At 48.5% G+C, this 22,415-nt stretch overlaps 1 protein-coding gene and 1 long non-coding RNA gene across 7 annotated transcripts in view; one reads left to right on the top strand and one right to left on the bottom strand.

Moving 5' to 3' along the window:
• Window positions 1–22,415, bottom strand: part of GRIK4 (glutamate ionotropic receptor kainate type subunit 4) — a 476,087-nt gene that overhangs the window by 167,452 nt on the left and 286,220 nt on the right. For 5 of the 6 annotated variants that reach the window (XM_016919844.4, XM_016919847.4, XM_016919845.4 and 2 more), the window contains 2 exons: window positions 16,781–16,945; window positions 4,174–4,271 (listed from right to left, as the gene is read on the bottom strand). In XM_016919844.4, the coding sequence (XP_016775333.1) occupies window positions 4,174–4,271; window positions 16,781–16,945 (263 nt within the window). The remainder of the gene's footprint in view (window positions 1–4,173; window positions 4,272–16,780; window positions 16,946–22,415) is intronic. The other variant, XM_063782564.1, reaches the window with a different exon arrangement.
• Window positions 535–8,302, top strand: LOC107967236 (uncharacterized). The gene is made up of 3 exons (XR_001707588.4): window positions 535–689; window positions 4,190–4,317; window positions 8,169–8,302. It is a non-coding gene; the product is annotated as an uncharacterized LOC107967236 (long non-coding RNA).

The raw sequence follows: 22,415 nt of genomic DNA, 5'->3' as shown, positions 1-22,415 counted from the left end.
ACACCTTTGCCAGACACCAATGGGAGAAGGAGCTCCCAGGGCACCCACTCCGTGGGAGGAAGATGAGAGATGACATCCCTGATGATGCTTCAAAGAAGCAGCCCCAGGACAGAAAACTATTTGTCCAGAGACCCGGATGAATGTACCGTGGGTCTGCAAGCTGGGGTCTGTGGTCCTGAGAAGGCAAAAGAATCTACCTTTATTCTTAGAGGAACTGCCTGCTGCTGGCAGAGAGACGGTTGGCTCTTGAAAGCATAATCCTTAGAATATTTTATTTGTAGTTAATACATCAGAGCAGAGATGGCAGAAAGAGAAAAATCGCTACCCTGGGACTAACAGAAGAGTCCCATCAGCCCAGCCCAGCCAACAGGTGTATAGTAACCAGCTCCCAACAAACTTCAGTGGGGAATGCCCAGGGAGAGGAAGTGGGGCGGGGATGGGCTCCTGCACAGACACACATGCGCACACGGAGGAAGGAAGCCCTGCAGGCGGAGAAACCATCTAGAGAACCTCTGAACACAGCCAGGTAAATAAATACGTGGTTTGGCTTCATTAGGACAGTGTCAGCTTCCCTCTGCATCTATTACTGACATTTCCAGGACCCACTGTCCCGCCTTCTGCCTCTCTTCTCCCAGGAAAAGATCTTAAGAGGCTGTGATGGCTGCTTTATTGGCGGCTTAGGCTATTTGGTAGGTAATAGGAAAGTTACAATGTAATAATCTGCCATCCACCTTGATTTTATTCTTCCACTCTCACCCCTGGTGTCCAGAGCTGAGCGAGCTGAAGCTGAATATCAGTGTGTATAGATGTTAAAGCAAGGAAGATCGATAGTAGACAGCAGGAAGAACTTCCTGGTGGTGAGTAGATTGGCTTCCAGAATGGATTATTCAGAAATGACTGAAGAATTGTCTCTGCCTCCTCTGGCCCAGAACTTATCCTGCCAAGAGTCTGCGAAGATGTTGGGATGGTCTCTGTAGGAGTCTCCTACTTTATCCTTTTAAATTTTTGGGAGAAGTCAGCTGGAGACCAGAGCTCCTCTGAGACTGAGGTGGGAAGAGGATAAAGATTTAGCAGAAACTAGGGAAAAAACTTCTGAATTCAACTAGGATTAGCCTTTAAACCATAGGGAGAGGGCAACCAATATTTTCCAGCAGAAACTGAAAAATGCAGAATGGGGGAGAGTCTGGTGAGTTATGAAAGGCAATTCTAAAGAGTGAAATTGATCTGTGTCATAAGGGATCTTTCTTCCCGCTTGTATTTTGTATCCCATCCACTCTGTCTAAAGTGAATAACAAACAGACCTTGAAAGGAAAAGGTCACAAATGGGCAAGATAGAGGGGAAGGCCGGACAGGGGCAGGGTAGCCTGGCTGGCTGGTTTGAATGTTTGAACACCTCTGACCAAGGTCGTCCCTGTGTAACCCTCTAGCCTACCACATTCCATTAGCAGTGAACCCAATAGAGCACAACCCCTTAGCACCCCCTAGTGCTGTGGAGCCCTTAGAGATACCGTGAATCCACGGATCCTAGAGATGGATGGGAAGGACTCAGGAAGGTGAAGAACAAATGGGTTTTGGAGTCTACAGCCTTGGGTTTGCATCCAGGTTCTGCTGTGTGATTTTCAGGTAAACCACTTAACTTGTCTAAACATCATTAAAATGGAGATAACCACAGGTGCTTCTTAGAGCTCTGGGAGGATAAAATGTGAACCTGTGTGTAGGGTATATAATGCTCAATACCTAATATATAATAAGTGCTTGGGCAAGGCTCTTTCTCCTTCCTCCCCAAATGTAGGAGCTCCTGCAAAGCTCTTGGAGTTGTGCGTACAGGGGGTGAGGGTTGAGGAAGGGGAGCTGATGGGGAGCCTTCAGCACAGTCTCCTTGAAGCCCGCTGGGCTCTGCTGGGTCTAGGCAGGGATAGCCCAGCCCAGTCCTGGTCCTATGGTTCCCTCTCTGGGACAAAGATCGATCTATACTCAATGTGCAATTGCAAATGTATCCCAGGAAGCCATCACGGAGGTGTGTGGGGGACAAGAAGAGGTGAGCAGAATGGAGAGGGGAGCAGCAAGGCAGAAGGCAGCCAGCCACAAGGGCTGCAGAGATGTCAGCAGCATTTAAAGCAATGGACTCCTGGGTGAGAACTCCATTGCTTTTCCCTGGAGCAGGGGAGAATCAGCATAAGGCAGTTCAGCCTCATAAAACATTAAAATAATTGCATAATCTGAGCAGAGAGGAAAGGTTGCTCTAGAAGAAACATAACCAGACAAAGGTGGGTAAGCGTCTGGCCACTCCCAGGGCAGTGCAGTCTGGCTGGCTGGTCTGGCACAGGGGCAGAGGAGTTGGCTGCAGATCATGGGCTTGGCTTCTGGCCTGAAATGCCAGACAGGGTGAAGGGATGTGTTGGCTGAGATTAAATAGCCACTGAACCCCAAAAGGAGGCCATATTGGAGTGGGGCTTGGGGGAGGATGTGATGCACAGCAAAGACTGTGTGGTGGGGGAGAAGGGAGAGAGGAGGAAAGAAAAAGAGGATGCAGAAGAGAGAAGATGGGGAGCTGAAGTCTTGGCTGCCCCACTTAGTGAAGATCAGAGCCACTGCTACAATAATGACCTGCCATAGATTTAAGCTGTTTCTCAGAGTGCCGCAAGAAAGATGTAAATTACACGTGAGGTCTAACTTCCTGGGCCATGGCCTGGGAGAGGCTGGGAGGGACCTAGTAGGACAGAGCTCCTCTGTGGCCTGGGCTGGCCTCAGAGTTGTATTTGAGGATATGTGACCGGGAGGAGGATGGGGATTTGTCAGCCCCAGCCCATGTAAGAAGGCTCAAGGGTGCAGCCTACAGAGAGAGGCCCAGCTACTGGAGGAGCAGGACCAACGCGACCAGGACTAGGATCGCGGCACTTAAACGTGCACACAATTCTGAGAGTGGGCTCATAAAATCGGGAAGATAAATATTCTTCTGCCCAAAGCGTCAGGGACTCACTGAGCCCTGGATCATAAGAGATAGTGGTGGCATCAGAGGGGTAGACTCCCAGCAGGCGTGGGGTGGGCAGAGGACTGTCTGTTGCTCCTGCCCTGGCAGGAGCGGCTCACTGAGGAGGCATCCAGTCCCTCCTGCAGCAAGTGCTCCTCCTGTTTCTAAGAACTGGGTCCTCCTGAGAGTAGAGCTTCTGGAAGGCTGAGCCTCCAGGCCTCTAGGGCAGAAGCGAGACTGAGCCTTCCTCCCATGTCCCTGCCCCCGCCCCCACCCAGCTCCTGACCTCATGCCTGACCACCAAGCTCCATCTGCCCCCTAAGGACCTGGCTGGAAGGCCCTTGGGGCAGACAGGGGCTAAGGGGCCAATTTCTCACTGTCTCCCAAGGATATATCTGAAGGGGAAGGATTGATGGATCCAGGAAGGACCAGGAAAGATGCCAGGACTAGACAGAATCTCTGAATTTCTGAGTTTGTCTTCTCTGGGGAAAAAGGAGGGGGAGAGTTGGCAGAATAGGGAGGGGGGCAGTCACTCTGAAACTTGTGCCCTACCATTTTTTTTCTCCCATGGAAACAGAACTAGAGCAAATGGACTCAACACTTTGAAACTGGAGAGCCTCCAGTTCGAGTCACATCTGAGGAAGAATGTGCTGCTTGAAGAAGCAAACACTGGAACTGGTGAATGAGGAAGAAAGCAAGATAAAATCTCTTTTCTAGAGAACTTACATGACAGAGGCTTTCAAACTTTATTTTAGCAATAAAATGTGGCAATGCCTTCCCCGAAGGCATTCTTCCCCAGAATCCCGATATGTAAACAGATAACCAGGGAGCTGCTCACATGGACACGAGAGTGGACGCTCAGACGTCTGCCCGCTTGGCCTGCCATGCCCACCAGCCTCTCCAGCCTCTCCCTCTACCCACCACCACCAAGAGGCCGCTGGGGGCACCGCCATGGGACCCTAAGACAGGGAGGAGCTCCGCTTCAGATTCCTGCTGTCAAACACCTCCTCCGAGACCCCTCCATGCAAACATCCTGGAGCAGGGCAAGCCCACTGCTTCTGTATTTGTATTTATGTTGTTGTTATTAATGATACCAACCCAGCCTTGACAGGCTCTTCCAGCCCTTAAGAATCAACCGTATCTTTGGACCCTGGGCACAGGCTCCAGCACACAGATATTCCCCAGCCCTGCCTCACACTCACCTCCTTCTCTCCACAGATGTTGCTGATGATGGAGCTGGAGGCTGGGCTGGACGATGGCCCGAGGACAGCGACCACCCCCTTGGGGAGGATCTGACACACTGCAGCCAGCAGCAGGGACAGGGAAAGAAGCAAAGCACTCATCAGGTCAGGCTTGCGCCATGGCCCAGTCCTCTCCTCTTCACCCGCTGCCCCCTCACCTTCTGCACACCCGCTGCCCAGGCCCCTGCTCCAACCCTTCCAAACCCAGAGTCTCTCCTTCTCCCCTGGAAGACTGGGCTCCAGGACAGTTTTATTGGAGTTTATGGGCAGCATTAAATGAGGAAATGACCCAGGTTATGACAACATACGGCCATAGCCAACAGGGTGTATAAATTGTCTGGACTGTCACAGAAGGACAGAGGCTAATGGAACAAACCTGCAGATTCCATCCCACGGCCTGGCCTGGCCTGCAGGGGGGTAGGGGGAGCCCCAGCACAGCTGCTGCATTAGTCCCCCCAAATATAAAGAGAGTCTGGGAGAAGGAAGGCAGGCAGGCAGGCGGGGGTACGAAGGAGGGCGAGGATGACGCAGACAGGAAGAGAGCAGGGGTGGCTAAAGTCAAAAGGAGCGGAGGCAAGAAAAAGGGAAAGAAAATGAGAGGCAGAGAGAAAGCGAGAGGCAGAAAGAAGTTTCATCTGTCAATGCCCCCGTCGTTCACTTCGTCCTGAAGCCTGGCACGTTCCCTCCCCCAGGTAGAGCAGGTCCTGTCCTGACCGACCAGCATGCCTGGCATCTGGCCTTTCCCTCCTGGACTGAACACTCGCTCACCTGTCCGGGATCAGTTCTGACACCACCTTCTCCTTAGACCTTCCTGGGCTTATTTATGTATTTATTTATTGAGATGGAGTCGCACTCTGTCACCCAGGTTGGAGTGCAGTGGTGCGATCTCGGATCACTGCAACCTCTGCCTCCCAGGTTCAAGCAATTCTCCTGCCTCAGGAGTAACTGGGATTACAGGCACCCACCACCACGCCTGGCTAATTTTTGTATTTTTAGTAGCGACGGGGTTTCACCATGTTGGCCAGGCTGGTCTTGAACTCCTGACCTCAAGTGATCCACCTGCCTTGGCCTCCCGAAGTGCTGGGATTACAGGCATGAGCCACCGCACCCCACCACTGGGCTCCTTTAGATGAAATTAACACTGCCTTGGGCTCCCAAGGCCTGGGGTTCATACCTCTAGTCTAAGACACTGTATCTATTTGGGTTTGTTGTTTAGTGCTCTCCTCTCACTAGATTTCAAACCTCTTGAAGACAGGAACTGAGCCACATTTATCTCCCAATCCCCACTTCTCATCTCTTCAGTGTCTGGCACAATGCATTCTAGAGAGTAGGAGCCCAGCTCAGACTTGCTGTGTGAATGTGTAAAGGAATGGGATGTGTAATCAGAGGAGGGGGAGAGAATCTAAGATTTGAAAATGCTAGAGACTGAGAAAGGAAGGATGGGAGAAAGAGGGAAACACAGTGAGAGAGGACAGGAAAGAATTCTCCGTGCACACACTGTGGTATCAGAGCCAAGGGGCCGCCCCTCAGAAAATGCAATCGAGGTTCCCCACTGCATCCTTGTCTGCAAAACTCAAGGCTTAACTCCATATGTATTTTCTTCCTACTTGTATTAGGAGTCAGGCAGAGCAATTTCCCTGGCCTAGCAATTGAGGTTAAGGGACTAGTACAAGGTTTCTTACTGAGCCAGCTGCAAAGCCACACCTGCCACATGGACGCTCTTTCTTCTGGGTTAGAGTCCAATACAGCCAGGTGATCATCTGAACGGGGTACAGGCAGCAAGGCAGAACACCAGGGTTCAAATCCCAGCATTGCAATTTACCATATGAACTATAGATCTTGGAGTCTTCTCTTAGCCTATGGCTTGGGCAGGCATCCCACAACATCCCAAAATCTCAGCTGACTGGAGGACTCATCAGTACTAAGTGTCTGGCCAAAGTAGTGATGATCAGGCTTCATCTTTGAAGAGTCTCTTCAAAGTCCAAGCTACTTCCATGGGGGTTATCTCATGTGACCTCAGCCAACTTAACTCTTACAGCCCACTAGGTGCTTGAAGTTCATCATCCCCTCAGATCCCTACAACTGCCTTGGGGGAGTGGGGTCTTATCTCCTGATTTTACTGGTAAGGACACAGCACCCCAGAGACGTGAAGTGCCTCCGCTCTGGTCACACACCTAATCAAGGCCAGAGTTGGCATCTGGATTCAAGTCTCCTGACCCGCATCCAGGGTTCATGTTCCTCTCTCACAGCCACTTACTTTGTCTGCATTGCTCCTTGCAGCCAGCCACTCCTACACCCAGCACTTCTCAGCCTCTTACAGTGGAGGTCCCCCCGCCCACCTCGTCTACTGAATCCACTTTCTCCAAGGTCACCATGACCTGTTATCCCTTCTCATCCTGTTCTCTTTCTGCAGCACTTGTTGTTCTGATTGCATTGTTCTTTAGAATTTCCTAACACCGTGCAATCTGGATTCTCCTCCAGTTCTCTGGTCAGTCTTTCACTCATTGCTGACTCCTCTTCCTTCTCCCACCCACCAAATTCAGGTTTTGCCCCTGACTCACTCTTCCTGGGCCATTTTACCATTGCCTACGGCCTCCACCCTTGTCTCTGCCCAGATGACCCTGCACTCTCACCTATGTGCTGGGTCACAAAGTCAAGTTCCAACCACCTGCTGGACGTTGCCACAGGGCCTTCCCTCTGGCATCTCACACTCAGTTCTGTAAGAGCTTGGAGTCTGACGCATGGCTGTCTGGGTATGAGTCTCTGTCACTTACTAGTTTCAAGACCTTGAGCAAATTATCAAACCTCTGGGCCTGTTTTCTCACCTATAAGATACTAATAACACCTCTCTCATAAGGTTGCTGTGAGAATTAAAGTGAATTAATACTTAACATCCAGAATGGTACCTGACATGCTACATGACCCTTTTATTATTATCCCCACCATATCAGATTTGTTATATATTTTTCACAATCTGGTTGGATCTCCACACTTCTATGAGGAAAATTCATTTTTATCTCCACTTTACAGCTGGGGAAGCTGAGGCCTAGAAAGTTTAAGTAACTTGTTTAAGATCACACAGGTAATATAAGGTCGAACTGGGCTTGAACTTGGGGATCGACATGGCACCAAAGCCAGTGCTCTTACCCACTCTACTTTACTCCTCTTATCTCCTCAAGCCCAAAGCCACAGTCATCCTGGCCTCTTTCTTGCCTTCCCTCACTCAAGCTGTTCTCCTGCTTTACAGGTCAAGGGCCAGGTTCCGACCATCTGACCTGCTCACTCTCTGCCAGCCCTTCCTTCCTACGTCTACTGCCATGGTTCCAGGTCAACCCCTCTTTATAACCTGCCCTTCTAAGGGAGTCTCTCTGTCTCCAGGATTCTTCATTTCCAATCCATTCTTTAAACGGTGGGGCAAATTATAGTCCTAAAACGTAGATCGGAGTGTTCCCCCAAGGCAGAGAACCTGTCTTATTTATGTCTGTGTCCTCCATACTTAGAACAAGGCCTGACTCAGAGTTACGTGGCCTATAAACAGTTGCTGAACCATACTGAGGCCCACTCAACACCTTCCATGCAAAACTGGAAATAAACTAAATGTATAATCATAAGGGAATAAGTATATAAAATGTGGGCTGTATGCCCAAATGGAATATTATTTAGGCATTTAAAATACTTATGAACAGTTTATAATAGTATTAAAAATATTTATGTAATAATACTAAGAGACAGAAGCAGGATATAAAATTATATGTATATCTATATGAAGGCTACAACTAAGCAAATACAGAGAATACTTATACACTGAGGAATGATTATGAGAAGATGTTATTAAAGACTACATGTACTGAGTGTTAACTGTGGCCCGTTCGAAGCACTCTTACGGGAACTGACATATTTAATTCCCAAAACAAACTGAGGAAATAGGTACTATTACTGTCATTCTCATTTTACAGATACAAAATCAAGACAGAGAAATTAAAGAGCAGAGTCAAGATTCAACAGCTCCACCCATTTCCCCAAAGACCAGCCCCTTAACCACTGCACCGCACAGCCATCCCCAGCAAATGGCAATTAACTGGCATGTTTGTAGATTGCCTTGGCCACTGGAACACTGAGTTATTGTCTTCCCTTTTTTCATTTCACTACTTTCTATAATGAGCATGTATTCCTTTTTATAACATATTATAAAGAATACAATGCTATAATAAAAACATTCTTCTGATGAGCAAGTAAAATTCGAGTGACTCTGGTCTCCTTAAGTCCTATCTTTGCAGCCCCTTCTCCCACCGTGCCATCTCCCGCTGCATGCCAGCTCACCTAGAACATACTCTGTACATATTTTCCTGCCTGATCCTTTTCCCAAATGGCTATCTCTAGATCAGGGGTTCTTAACCTGTAGCCTGGGGTCTGTGGGTAGAAGTCAGGGGTCTGTGAACACTTGTGGGGGGAATTACATCATTCTTTTCTCTAACCCCTAAGTGAAATGTAGCATTTCTTTCCATTTTGAATGTAGGCAACAAACTACAGTGTGTTAATAGCACCTGTGACTTTATTTCCCACAGAAATCACCACAGTTTTCATATGACACTACAGTGCTAAGGATATCTTCAAATACCAGTTATATTCATTATTACTTCAAGATTATGGTAGTAATTAGGCTCGATGCTATTTAATACATTAATGAAGAAGCATATATATTAGTATACCACTATTAACATATAACTGCATTTCCATATAGCTGGTTTCCATAGTCACCCTATCCATTTTATTGGATTTTTGTTATTTATTTTCTATCCTTTTTCATTAATAAAAAGGTTTTTATTCATTTAAAAACATTTATCTGAGAAGGGATTCATTAGCATCTCCAGACTACCATGGTCTAGGCTTCTCTTGCCCTTCTGCCTAGCAAACTCCTACTCATACTTCAGCATCCAGCTCAGATCTTGCTCCTGGGCCAGAAGGCATCTCTCCCTCCCTATATTCACAGCACACTGTGGCTCTGAGTCAGCCGCCTTTAGGAGACAGCGCAGCTTCCTTGCTCTCTGAATTCCTGGCCAGCTTCTGTCCCAAGCAGCCTGGTGATGTTGGTTCCCAAGAGAGGAAAGTTTCTCCTGAAAATAAATTCTTATAGAAGGCCACAATTCCTTATTCCCAATTCCAAAGTCCAAAAGGCTCTGAAACTTGATGTTTTTCATCAAACTCAGTTGTTGGCAAAATCTGATCTCAACAGACAGATGTAAAGCTATTTACAATGTGTGAGTATTTGAATATAAGCATGCATTTGTTTGAGTATGGGGTTACTGGAGATTCAACTTTACATATGGTACATGCACCACACAACTGTTCTTTTGTTTGTTTGTTTGTTTTGAGACAGTGTCTCACTTTGTCACTCAGGCTGGAGTGCAGTGGAGCAATCATAGCTCACTGCAGACTTGAACCCCTGGGCTCAAGCAATCCTCCTGCCTCAGCCTCCTGAGTAGCTGGGACTACAGGTGCATGCCACCATTCTTGGCTAATTTTTTATTTTTTGTAGAGATGGGGCCCCACTACATCGCCCAGGCTGGTCTTGAACTCTTGGCCTCAAGCAATCCTCCTACTTCAGCCTCCCGAAGTGATGGGATTTACAGGCATGAGCCACCACGCCCAGGCCCTCAACCTTCCCAATGTCTCAATCTGGATTCTACACACATCAGGCCTCAAGGGTTTGTGGGCCTGCGCCTGCCATTCTGAGCTTCTCATACACGTGTGTCAATGTGTCCATCTCCCTCACTGGATCATAAATGGCCTTGAGATCAGGGGTCATGTCTATTCAGCCCTGGCAAAAAGAAATTGCTCATTAGATGTTTGCTCAACTGAACTGAAATGATCCCAAATGAGTCCAGTGGAACTGAATTAGGGTCTTAGCAGTGGCTACGGCCTGGGGATTTCCTGAGATCTGGGAACTGGTCTTCCGTTCCCTATGAAGGGTGCCCTGCTCAGTAGAGATGGAAATCATTTATAAAGGGTCTCAGCTCTGGAACCCCTGCATGCTGATTCTGCAGGCCTCGGCCCTCTGAGCAGTTTGCAGGAGGCACAGGAAGGGAGGGAGATGCGTTTACCTCTTCCTCCCAGGCAGCAGAGGAGTTGGAAGGCTCAGCTGCTGGAATAAAAGGCCATGATGGGGTGTAGTGGCCCCATGGAGGGACTTCTTCCTCTCAAAATGTCAGCACTGGCAATGGATTGGAGACCCCTTAGAAGCCCAGGCTGGACAGGGGTGGTGGGGTGAGGGGCGTCGTGGAACTTACTCCTTTCCCCTTTCCTGCATCTTCACAGGGTCCCTCCTCCGGACAGAGAGCAGTTCAGGGAGGGGAGGGTGAGGCTGTGTCGCAGATGGTTCAGAGGAGCTAATGGTAAGTGCCACTGACTGTAGCCCCCCTCCAGGAAGGAGCAGCTTCCTGGATGGACCCAGGGGGCCAGGTCCTCCTGCCTGACAGTGAGGAGCTGCTCAGTGCTCTCTGGGCCCAGATGGCAAACAACCCTGGCCCCACGGGGCTCACAGAGATGTGCACTGGGGAGGGCTGGGAGAACTCAGAGTCCTTCACGCGGAAGCACTTCCCAATGCTGCAGCCTGAATGGAGCAGAGGGTGCAGTCTCCCTCTGAGCCTGTTTATACTGCACAGAGTACACGTGAAGCCCTGGCCGTCCCAGGGCAAGGCAAACAATTGCCTCATCACTTCCAAAGAACCATCTCCTCTCTTGTGCCAAAGCTGTCAGGAACGCATTCCATTCTGAACTCTCTGGGAGTAGACAGGGGACTAAATGGGTTGGCCTTGCTGGCTCTTGAGCCAAGGAAGAAAGTGTGTGAGGGCATGAGTGCCACGCCCCATGACGGGCCCCCTGGTGTCCAAGAACTCAAGACCGCCATCGCCTCTCCTCACCAACAGCGTATCACGCAAAGCCTTCACCTGGTCCCAAGCCACTGTGCAAGCAGCAATACCATTTACTGGGGCTTTCCAAGTGCCAGGCACACGTGCCACCTGAATCTCTACAACAACCCTGAGAGGGAGGAGTCACTATATGAATTCTACTACTAAGTAACATTTAAGCACCATCTCATTTAATCTTCACAACAACCTCATGAAGTGAGAACTCTTCTTATTCCCATTTTACAGAGGAGGGCTGTCAGGCATAGGAGAGAAGCCCAGGGTGCTGGTAGAGCCAGGATTAGAATCCTGGTGCACTGAACTCCAGAACTTGCTCTACACTGAAGCCAGGATCTCTCCTCTGCCCCTATGTACACTCTGTTTCAGCCATACTGTCTGTCACTGCATCCCAATGTATCCCATTTTTTTTCCTGCCTTAAGCCTTTGCTCATGCTATTATGCCATCTACCTAGATGCCTTCTTCTCTCTCTTCATCAACCAACATTCTAAGGTCTGGCCAGGGGCCTCACCTGACCCCATAGCCTGCTCTGCCTACCTCCTAGTTCTGACCTCCTGCTCCCCTGTCTGTGCCACTCATTGGCACGTTCTCTGGAGAGCCACCTAAGATGGTGTCATTTTGCAGATGTGTACATCTGAACTTCTTCCTGGAGAAGATCTTGAACCTCAGTTTCCCCATCTGTAAAAGGAAGGGGTTGGACCAGATGATTTCTAAGTACAGCAATTCAATGCATGGCTGAGCCCACATCATGCCTATGATGCGGGTAGCTCCGAGAAGGGGAGTAAGGAATGTTTGCTGAATGACTCATCACTATTTGTATGCCTTTCTCTTCTGGCTTCTTACTTTTTTTTCCTTAAGCCAACTTCAACTGATTCTGCTGAACTGAAGGAGGGATGCTAGCCCTCACTTCTCAGAGGCAGCTCTGAATCACCAGAGGTCATGCTCGTGGAGCCTGTGAGAAGCTCGGAAGCCTGTGCAGGAGGTGCAGCCATGTGGAGCTGGAACACTATGCACCGGGCACGGGAGCCACAAGAGGCCCGGATAACCAGGGTGCCTCTAGTTTCAAGGGGAAACTGTGCGGACAGCTGATAGCATGCTTGGCCTCACAGAGACAAACTGAGGCACAGGGGAGGGGTTGACAGGGAAGCCCCTGCTTCTGGGTCTGCAGGAAATTAAACCTCAAGCTGGGATGGAGCCTCGGGTTGTTTGAATGGTAAAGGGTGGCGCTTAGTTAAGCTCTAATTCATTAGCCGCAGGAGAAACGCTTATCTATAGGAACAGAGGAGGTAGCTTGTGGTAGCTCCCTGCAGAAGAAAGGCTCAGCTTCAGATAAGACACGGAAGGGAAAGAAGGAAGGGCCAGGTGGGACAGGAGCTGACCTAATAGGTCTTGTCCATCTCTGTTATTTTAGATCTGTAGGCTGTGTAGAAGGAGTTGGAAAGTCAAACACCAAGAGCCTGGGGCGATAATGGTGGAAGGGCAGAGGTGGGGGATGTCAGATGCAGGCTGGAGAAAGCTTTACAAGTGACCCTCACTTTAAATAAACCCATTATATGAAAATCTGTCTATTTGAACCCAAGAGAACAGGGGGTGATTTCTCCTCATATCTTTCCAGTTTCCAGGCTGGCTATTAATTAATGCCCCGTGTGATACTTTCCATCTCAGAGCCTCGCTTTCAACCATCAGACGAGGGGGCTGACCTCTGGCTTCCAGCATCGTTAGCTTCTTTACGCTTCATAATCTTTGATTCTTGAAATAACCATTGCTTCCCTCAACTGACTCTCCCACCCTGAATAGGATTCATTAAGTGTGATGTGGACGGAGCTTTCTGAAATCCCTGTTACTCAAAGTAAGGCACAACTGTGCCCTGTTGGAGTGCTACAGCCCCAGCTTCAATCAGAGCCTCTGCTTTCTACAATCAAAGATATCATCACTAGGGTCTCTTTCATCCCCCTGAAGCAGAGTCCCTGGCCACAGGGTGACAGGTGTAGGGTTAGGGCAGTTGTCCAGGGCCCCAGAGCCACTCACATTTTTTTAAATTAATGATGCGAATTAGCCCTGGGCCACTAGCCCAGGGCAAACCACGGCCTTTGGCATTGGGCAGCAGCTGGCTTGAGGTGGCTCACCACAACTTTAAAAGGCTCAGAACTATCAGATGCATCAAGCCCAGAAAACTGGAAGAAGGGGAATATCCAATTACGATGGATGCTGACATTAGGCAGGCCACTCGAGAACAGCCCTGGAGACAGTGCTGCCACATAAGTAGGGCTGAACTTTGAAACAAGAGAGAGGGGGAGGCTGGTAATAAGTTGGGAGGAAGCCCATTCAAATGTGGGGTGAGAGAATGAAGCCAACAACAAAAGCCACAGCTGCCACTTCCTGAAGGCCTGCTATGTGCAGTGCCGAGCGTTTCACCTACACCGTTCCCAGTGACCCTATGAGGCAATGCTACCATCACTCCCATTTTACAAACGAGGAAACAGAGGCACAAAATGGTTAAACAGCCTGTCTACGTCACACAGCTAATACATGGGAGACCCAGGATTTAATGCTGGTCAGTCTGGTTCTAAAACCCATGCTCTGAATGTTTATACCACACAGCCTTGCCAAAGTAGGGATCACAGAGCTGTGGACTCTCCTCCACCCAGAGATCCTGTCTCCCTCCTCCCTTCCTTCCCCAAATATAGTCACTGCCCCACCCTGCAATAGCCAACAGGTGGTAGGTGCTTAAGCCACAACCCACCTGCCCCCTTACTTTGGGAGGGAAAGAACTGGGCTGGAATCTTTCAATGAACTTTACCTGGGTAGTGTTTAAAACCCACTGCGGAGGGGCACTCTGGCTTCAGGTGAAAAGCCTTTGGAGTGGGAAGATCCAGAAGTCCCCCTTCCTAACAAATGCTAATCGTACCTCAAACACACTGAGATGTAAAAACTGAACTGAGGGCCACTTGCTAAGAAAGTACCTGGTGCCTAAAAGAAGCCCATTAAAAAGATGCCCAAAGTTCTATAAGATGGAATAAAGATACCTGTTTCCTTTATTCCCCTGATTCATCTGGCTCAATATTTTAGATATATTGACTTTACTAAGGCTGCATGGGTCACTAAAAGAGGAAATTTACATCTGCTAATGATGCCATCCATGATGGGCACATCTTGGCTCCCTCATTTCTGCCAGAGAAGCCCTGAAGAACCGAGAAGAGAAGGGCTGGCTTTTCAAAGTATGGACTACTGAACTATTTAGAAATCTGGACCCTTGTCTGAGACCTGCCCCCTGGATAAGGAAACACTGTGGACTGGACTGGGGGTTCACAAGGAGTTGTTGCTGGCATTTCTGATTTCATTTGCAAGATACTGGGAAATCTGAATCTTCCTTCCATTATACTAGAAATTAACCTCTATGACAACTAGGATTCTTGTCTGTGCCCTGCTGAATCCTCATGGCCTAGAATAAAATATAATAGGCACTCACTAAACACTTATTGACTGAATGAATAAATGAGGGACTATTTTGGCCCTTGTTCCTCCATGCCTTCTTGGGGAGGAATCTGTGCCTACAGATCCTGTTGGCCTCAATGGCCCTGTTCTATATGGTATGGCCCTCCCTCAGTCATAGGAGCAGGAGGGACCGGGAGTAGACCCTCTCTCCAAGAGTAGTTATTAGGCAGCCTGGCCAACACCTGCAGCTTGTGAGACTGGCCACACTGCAAGTTGAGCTGATCCAATCAGAGCCAGACCTTGGGGATGCACATTAAGAGGCACTGGGGGAAGCTGCCCCTGATGTGCACCCTAAAGACAGACTGAAAGCCACCTGAGGTCAGGAGCACATCTATCTTATTTCCTGCTTTGTTCCCAATGCCCGATATCCTGAATTATGCCTGAGATAGAGTCAACGCTCAATAAAAGTCTCTGAATGAATAAACAGAGAGTAAATCAGGTCTGGGTAGTCATTATGGACAAGTACATGATGAATAAACCAGGGAACCCAAACTAAGAGAGAGGGAAGAGCCTGGATCCAACACCACAGGAGCATGAAGGAAGCTGTGAGAGGGAGAAAGGCTGGGGAGTCTCCAGAGCCACTGCCTGCATCGCTTCTTAACTTTTCTGGATGTCACAACACCCCACATGTGATGCTTGGGCCTGTGTGGATGTACTGATTTTCTTGCAACCCTAACAGCCCAGGCTGGAGCTTTGCTGGATCCTCAGATGGAAGAACAGATGTATTTGAGCAAGTTGTTCTTTTGTTTTGTTTACTTATTTTTGCCACTGAGTGTGGTCAAAGGTTGAAACGGGTTAGAAAGGGAGGAGACGGGGACTCTTCAAAGTCTTAGGGAATAGACACTATTATCTCTGATTTGAGGGGCTCTTCTCCTGCCCTCTGAACTGGAGCTGATCCATTTCCAGCTTAGCCACAAGCCACCAGCCCACTAACTTGGGCCTAGTCTTGTAAAGTTGTCAAGGTAATACAAACAACAGGCCGGAGGACTGTAGGGAGGTCTCATGGACTGCACTGGGCACACAGGGTCCAGGACCAGCTCAGCCATTGACTAGCTCTGTGGTCTGGCAAATGATTCAATGGCTTTGAGCCTCAGTTTCTTTTCTAAAGTGGAGGTGATAACACTTAACACTTAGGTGAGAATTAAAAGCAGTACCCAGCGCATAGTAGGGGCTCCATATGTGTGACTTGAGCGACCTACTACGTATGCCTGTAAAACACTGCAATTCACAGATTTTCCTATATTTAAAATAATTTAAATCTCACAATAGGCTGGGCGCAGTGGCTCATGCCTGTAATCCCAGCACTTTGGGAGGCTGAAGTAGGCAGATCACTTGGGGTCAGGAGTTCAAGACCAACCTGGCCAACATGGCGAAACCCCATCTCTCCTAAAAATACAAAAATTAGCCAGGCATGGTGGCACACCCCTGTAATCTCAGCTACTGGGGAGGCTGAGGCATGAGAATCACTTGAACGCGGGAGGCAGAGGTTGCAGTGAGCTGAGATTCTGCAACTGCACTCCAGCCTGGGCAACAGAGCAAGACCCTGTCTCAAAAAAAACAAGAACAAAAAAACACCTCACAACAACCTAACAACCTGCAAGATTTGCAAAATAGAGCCTAGTATTCCTATTTTAAAGATGAAGAAACTGAGGTTTGGATAGGATAGGATGACTTAGTGACTTATCTGAGGCTACCCAGAGAGTGAGTGGTCAAATTCCATCCCAAGTCCCAGTTTCTCCCACAACAGCGCCCTTAGCATAAGGAAGCAAGCTAAGCAGTCAGATGTGTAATGGCTAAGATACCCTTGGGCTGGCCGTCTCTCTTATCACACACGAGATTTCATTCAGGAACTTGTGGACAAAATGTCCAGAACGTGAATGAATCAATATATGAAGCAATGAATGAGTGGATGAATGAATGAATGGGTATCCTGTCTTAATTCTACTCCACACGTGATTCACAACAAAACCTGGGAATCTCATCCAGGCTGAGAGCTTCACAGGACCTCCTGGTTCAAGTTCCTCTCCTTCCTCTGGAAATATCGACATCAGATATCTCAGAGGCCTGGTGACTGATAGGTGCAGCTCACACCACTGCTCATCCATCCTCTGCCAGCAAGGGAAGAGGCAGCCCTGCCCAGTCTACGTACTGGTTTCTGCAGTCTCGTACTCGCTGTCTCTGAGAAGCTCAAAGATGTCCACTTCGACCTTGGCCTTGCCCAGCCTCTCAGGAGCACGGTTGATGCGGTTCTTGGCCAGGGTGATGGAGAGCCGCTCCCCTCTGCTGCACTCCATGGGGTCATCCAAGATAGCAGCTGTGGGCAGGCAACCACATGGAGACAATTGGTACTCCACCGCTACTGTTACCCTCCTCCTTCTCCAGCCTCCCCCTGCTGCCACCTTCCTCTTCCTGGCAGCGCCCCAAGTCCCTCTCCATCCTGCCATGCTCAGAACCGTCCCCCAGAACAAGTTCTCTCCAAGCTTAAGGGTCTTGGTTTGTAGCCAGGTGCAGAAGTGAATTCTAATGTGGTTGCACGCCTCAGGAACCCTGTAATACCAGAGCAGGCCACTAGGGGTCCTGTCTGCACGAAGTCCCCGGGTCCAGGCATCCTGATACTTGGATACCTGTCTCCATGCACACAGGCAAGCAGGCATTGTGCAAAGTGAGGCAGGTAGTGGCTGTCCTTTGAAATGGTATTCTGAACATATGAGAAACTCTCCCTGAGGTAAGAGAGGGTTAAAGGATGCCAGGTCTGTGAGGGAAGGCTGTGGCCTCAAGGAGCAGCTGCCAGACACCGCTGAATGCTAGCTCCCCAGGCTCTGACACCGATGGGCCATGCCACCAAAGTGAGCTACTTAGTTTCTCTGAACCTCTTTTCCTCACTGAACATTAGAAAGAGTAGGACAACCTCACAGGGTTGGTGTGAGGATTCACTAAGATAATGTATGGAAGTGGCGCAGCACACAGATTTAATCAGTGTGACTTATTCAGTGTGGACGACTGCAGTGGTGTAATACCAACAGTTGCCCAACTTCTGGGAGCAGTGTTAAGGATAAGTGTTATGGTATCACAGACAACTGGCTTCCAGTCCCAGCTGCAGCCCTCCACAGCTCTGGGACCTCAGTTGCCTCACTTTTAAGGAAGTGGAGAGAGCCTTGGGCTATTGTGAAGATTACAGGATATGGCATGGGCTCAACACAGAATCTTGCACACAGTAGGCACTCAATAAATCTAGCTATAGAGATTCTTAATTCTCTGGATGGAGATGTTACAAAAATGAAGATCACACAAAAACTTGTATACAAATATACATAGCAGCATTATTCATAATTGCCAAAAAGAAACCCAAATGTCCATAGATTGATTGATAGATAAAAAAATGTGGTTTACCCATACAATGGAATATTACTCAACAATAAAAAATAACAGGTACTGATACATGCTACAATAGGAATGAACCTTAAAAACATTATGCTAAGTGTGGCTGGACGCATGGCTCATGCCTGTAATCCCAACACTTTGGAAGGCTGAGGCAGGCAGATCACTTGAGGTCAGGAGTTTGAGACCAGCCTGGCCAATATGGTGAAACCCTGTCTCTAATAAAAACACAAAAATTAGCCAGGTGTGGTGGCATGACGTCTGTAATCCCAGCTACTCGGGAGGCTGAGGTAGGAGAATCACTTGAACCTGGGAAGTGGAGGTTGCAGTGAGCTGAAATAGTGTCATTGCACTCCAGCCTGGGTGACAGAGCGAGACTCCATCTGAAAAAACAAACACACCATCAGGCTAAGTAAAAAAAAGCCAGACATACACAAAAAAATACATATTGGACAGTTCCATGCATATGAAATGTCCAGAATAGCTGAATCCACAGAGGCAGAAAGATTTGTGGTTGCCTAGGGTTGGGAGAAATGAGGAGTGTCTGCTAATGCGTGTGGTGTTCTTTTTGGGGGTGATGAAATGTTCCTAAAATTGTGATAATAGTTGCGCTACTCTGTGAATATACAAAAAGAAACCACTGAATTATACACTTTAAGTGAATTATGTGGTATGCAAGTTATATCTCAATAAAGCCATTATATTAAAAGAAATATTTATCTTTCAGAGGTTGAGAATTCAGAAAAGCAACACAGGGAATCAAGCCGAATACATTTCACTGACACGTGGCCCTTGAATGTCTGTGCGGACGCAGAGATCCAGGTTCTATGCTGTCTTTTCTGTGCATTGCTCCACACTCACTGTAATCCATCCCACAAACCCAAAATCAGGACACAGAATATTGCAAAGCATTTCTTCCTTGATTTGTGGATTTATTTACATGCATAACTTCACTGAATAATAAAAGTTAAATGTCATTTACTCAGGTTGGCCATGCATGGGGCGACAGAGGTACATCCCAAGTCCGAGGCAATCAAGTAGACTTCTGGGAATTAACTAGCAAAGTCCACGCATACCTGGGGTGATTAGCCACCCGCAGAAGTGACCAGAGCACCATAAATGTGACTGAAGAGCCTGGGAACATTTCAATCACCCCCACACCCCCACCTGCGGGAAGCACGACCAGAATGAGATGGCTACTGAGAAAGCAGAAACCGAGACAGTCACGCTGTGGCATAAGAGAATGACGACCTTGCAACTAGAAAGGAAGCAGGGCAGCCTAGAGGAATGCTCAAATGGTCCTCCCTGGCAGGCCCCTGGGCTCCTCCAAGAAGTGGAGGGGAGGCTGCCTGGGGTCTCCAGCCCCATACCAGCTCCAACCATCACAATTCCACCTGCATCCATTTCAGGGGTTGGGGTTCCACCTAAGAGTTGATGTGGGAAAAAATGTTTTGCTATTAAAAATATAATAGGGGCCAGGCATGGTGACTCACACCTGTAATCCCAGCACTTTGGGAGGCTGAGGCAGATGAATCACCCGAGGTCGTGAGTTTGAGACCAACCTGACCAATATGGAGAAACCTCGTCTCTAATAACAATACAAAAAAAAAAAAAAAAAAAAAAAAAGCCAGGCATGGTGGCAGGCATTTGTAATCCCAGCTACTCGGGGTGCTGAGGCAGGAGAATTGCTTGAACCTGGGAGGTGGAGGTTGCAGTGAGCCGAGGTCATGCCATTGCACTCCAGCCTGGGCAACAAGAGCAAAACTCTGTCACAAAATAAATATATAAAATAGGAAAAAATTAGCCAAGCTGTAGAACAAGGAAAAGAGACATCTAAAGTATCAGGAACTGGCAGTGCCATCCAGCATGAGTTGGACAGACACTGGATCCATGACACACAAGCTTTACATTAAGCTACAATGTCAGCATAACCACTTAGTGGACTCTATCTCACTTAATCTCTGCAACAAGTCCGTGAGGTGGATATTTTATCTTCACTTGGACATGAGGAATTGGAAGTCAGAGAGGTCATGATCTGCCCGTTCTCACAGGTTTGAAGCATGACAGAGGAGGGAGGTGAGCCCAGGTCAGCCTGACTCCAGACCTTGCACCCTGACCAAGCTTGTCTTCCTTCTTATAAAAAGTCAAGGATTTGCTGCTAAGCAGGGGATGCGCTAGGGAGCGTGCATGAGGCTTCCAGGGACTGTAAAGGAAGCCTCCATCTACAGACTGTAAATGAACCCTAAAACACCAATAGCAACAGGCTTGCCCCTGGACCTCTGAAAACTCTCTCAGGTAACTCCCCCTCCTCCCTTCTCCCTGTTCTCCCTCCACCCCAGTGAGATGGTGTTCAGACCATGGAGGCAGCTATCCTTCCCTTTGGGCCAAATGAGCTCACTGTTACCAATGTTTCCATCTATAACCTACTAACTATTTAACAATCACTTGTAGTAAGATAAATAAAGTAGTAAAATAATCTCTCAGAAAATGAGCATGTCCCCTGTGGGCCTGGGGACTGGGAATGTTTTGATGTAGGTGTTCATGTTTCAGAGTCACGCTGGGCCTGCCTCTGCCTCATCAGTGTTCAAAGGCCACAATTACGCCTGCACCACAGGAGGCAGCACACACCAAAGGGTCTGCTCTGGAGCCAGCAGTCCCACCTATCCCCATTTTGTTTTGGCAAAGTAAACATTCAAGAGTGTGCTGTGGACTTCAGCAGGTCCCCCCAAATTCATATACTGAAGTTCTAACCCCCAATATTACTGCCTTAAAAAATAGGGTCTGTAGGACAAAACTAAGGTTAAATAAGGTCATTAGGATGGGACCTTGATCTGATAGGATCAGTGTCCTTATAAGAAGAGACACCAGTGCCTCACGCCTGTAATCCCAGAACTTTGGGAGGCCGAGGCGGGTGGATCACTTGATGTCAGGAGTTCAACACCAGCCTGGCCAACATGGTGAAATCCTGTCTCTACTAAAAATACAAAAAAATTACCCAGGAATGGTGGTGTGTGCCTGTAATCCCAGCTACTGGGGAGGATGAGGCACGAGAACCGCTTGAACCCAGGAGGCGGAGGTTGCAGTGAGCCAACAGGATCATGCCACCGCATTCCAGCCTGGTCGACAGAGTGAGATTGTCTCAAAAACAAAACAAAACACAACAAAAACAAAAACAAAACCTGGCATAGTGGCTCACACCTGTAATCCAGCACTTTGGGAGTCTGAGGCAGGTGGATTACCTGCGTGAGGTCAGGAGTTTGAGACCATCCTGGCCAAGGTGGTGAAACCCCATCTCTACTAAAAATACAAAAAATAGCCAGGTGTGGTGTCGGGCACCTGTAATCCCAGCTACTCGGGAGACTGAGGCAGGAAAACCAGAAGGCAGAGGTTGCAGTGAGCCGAGATTGTGCCACTGCACTCCAGCCTAGGCGACAACAGGGCAAGACTCCATCTCCAAAAAAAAAAAAAAAAAGAGACAGCAGAGCTCACTCTCTTTTTCTCTCCGCCATGTGAGGATAGAACAAGATGGCTATCTGCAAACCAGGGAAAGGGTCCTTATCAGGAAGCGAATTGCCTGACACCATGATCTTGGACTCCTAGCCTCCAGAACACTGTGAAACATTTCTGCTGGGTAAGCCACCCCGTCTGTGGTATTTTGCTATGGCAGCCTGGACACCAGTCTGCCATGTAACAGCATACAGTCAGCTCACAGAGCATCACTGCACACACCTTGAGACAGAGGGAAAATGAGCAGGTGGGAAACAGGGAACGTGCGAATCTTATATTAAGGGGAGGATGAGGTCCTCTCTTCACCCCATTCCTCTTTCCCTGCCCACAGCAGCTAATGCAGAACTCTGTGCTCAAAGTTATTAGGCAGGTTATTGCCAACTCACTAACATCTAAAATCCTGTCCTCTCTACCTCCCAACCCCCATGCGATTCAGGGACCACTTTTAATTAGGTTTTCGACAGTGATTCCTGTCTGGCCGGAAACGGCCTCAACCAGTGGTTGGCTGGCATAAAACATATGAGGATCAGAATAACTAGGATGACAACAGGTACCCAGACTCTAGAGCTGTGGACATGAAAGACAAGGTGGAGGCTCAGGCACTCTTGGGACACCAGAGAAGCATGTGCTCAACAGGCAGTTACCAAACAGCATGCTTCTTCAGGAGTCCCAGGAGTGGAGACCAGATGGATGAAGGAGAGCAGCTTGCTCAAGACTTAATGTGCAGTGAACGCTCATAGCCTGCACTGCGTCCCCCAGGCCTGGCTGCCTGGCTGGGCTGGGACGCTCCCAGTCCCCAGCTGCTGCCTAATGAGGAACAATATGATACGGCACATCCTCCAGCCCCGGGGACTGCCCTGCAGAGAAGCCCCGAGCCACAGTGAGGCTGGGAGGTCTGG

The sequence above is a fragment of the Pan troglodytes genome, chromosome 9 (assembly GCF_028858775.2).
Source record: "Pan troglodytes isolate AG18354 chromosome 9, NHGRI_mPanTro3-v2.0_pri, whole genome shotgun sequence".
Classification (NCBI taxonomy): Eukaryota; Metazoa; Chordata; class Mammalia; order Primates; family Hominidae; genus Pan; species Pan troglodytes.
The sequence above is the reverse complement of the archived record's forward strand: the minus strand, read 5'-3'. Positions and strand labels throughout refer to the sequence as shown.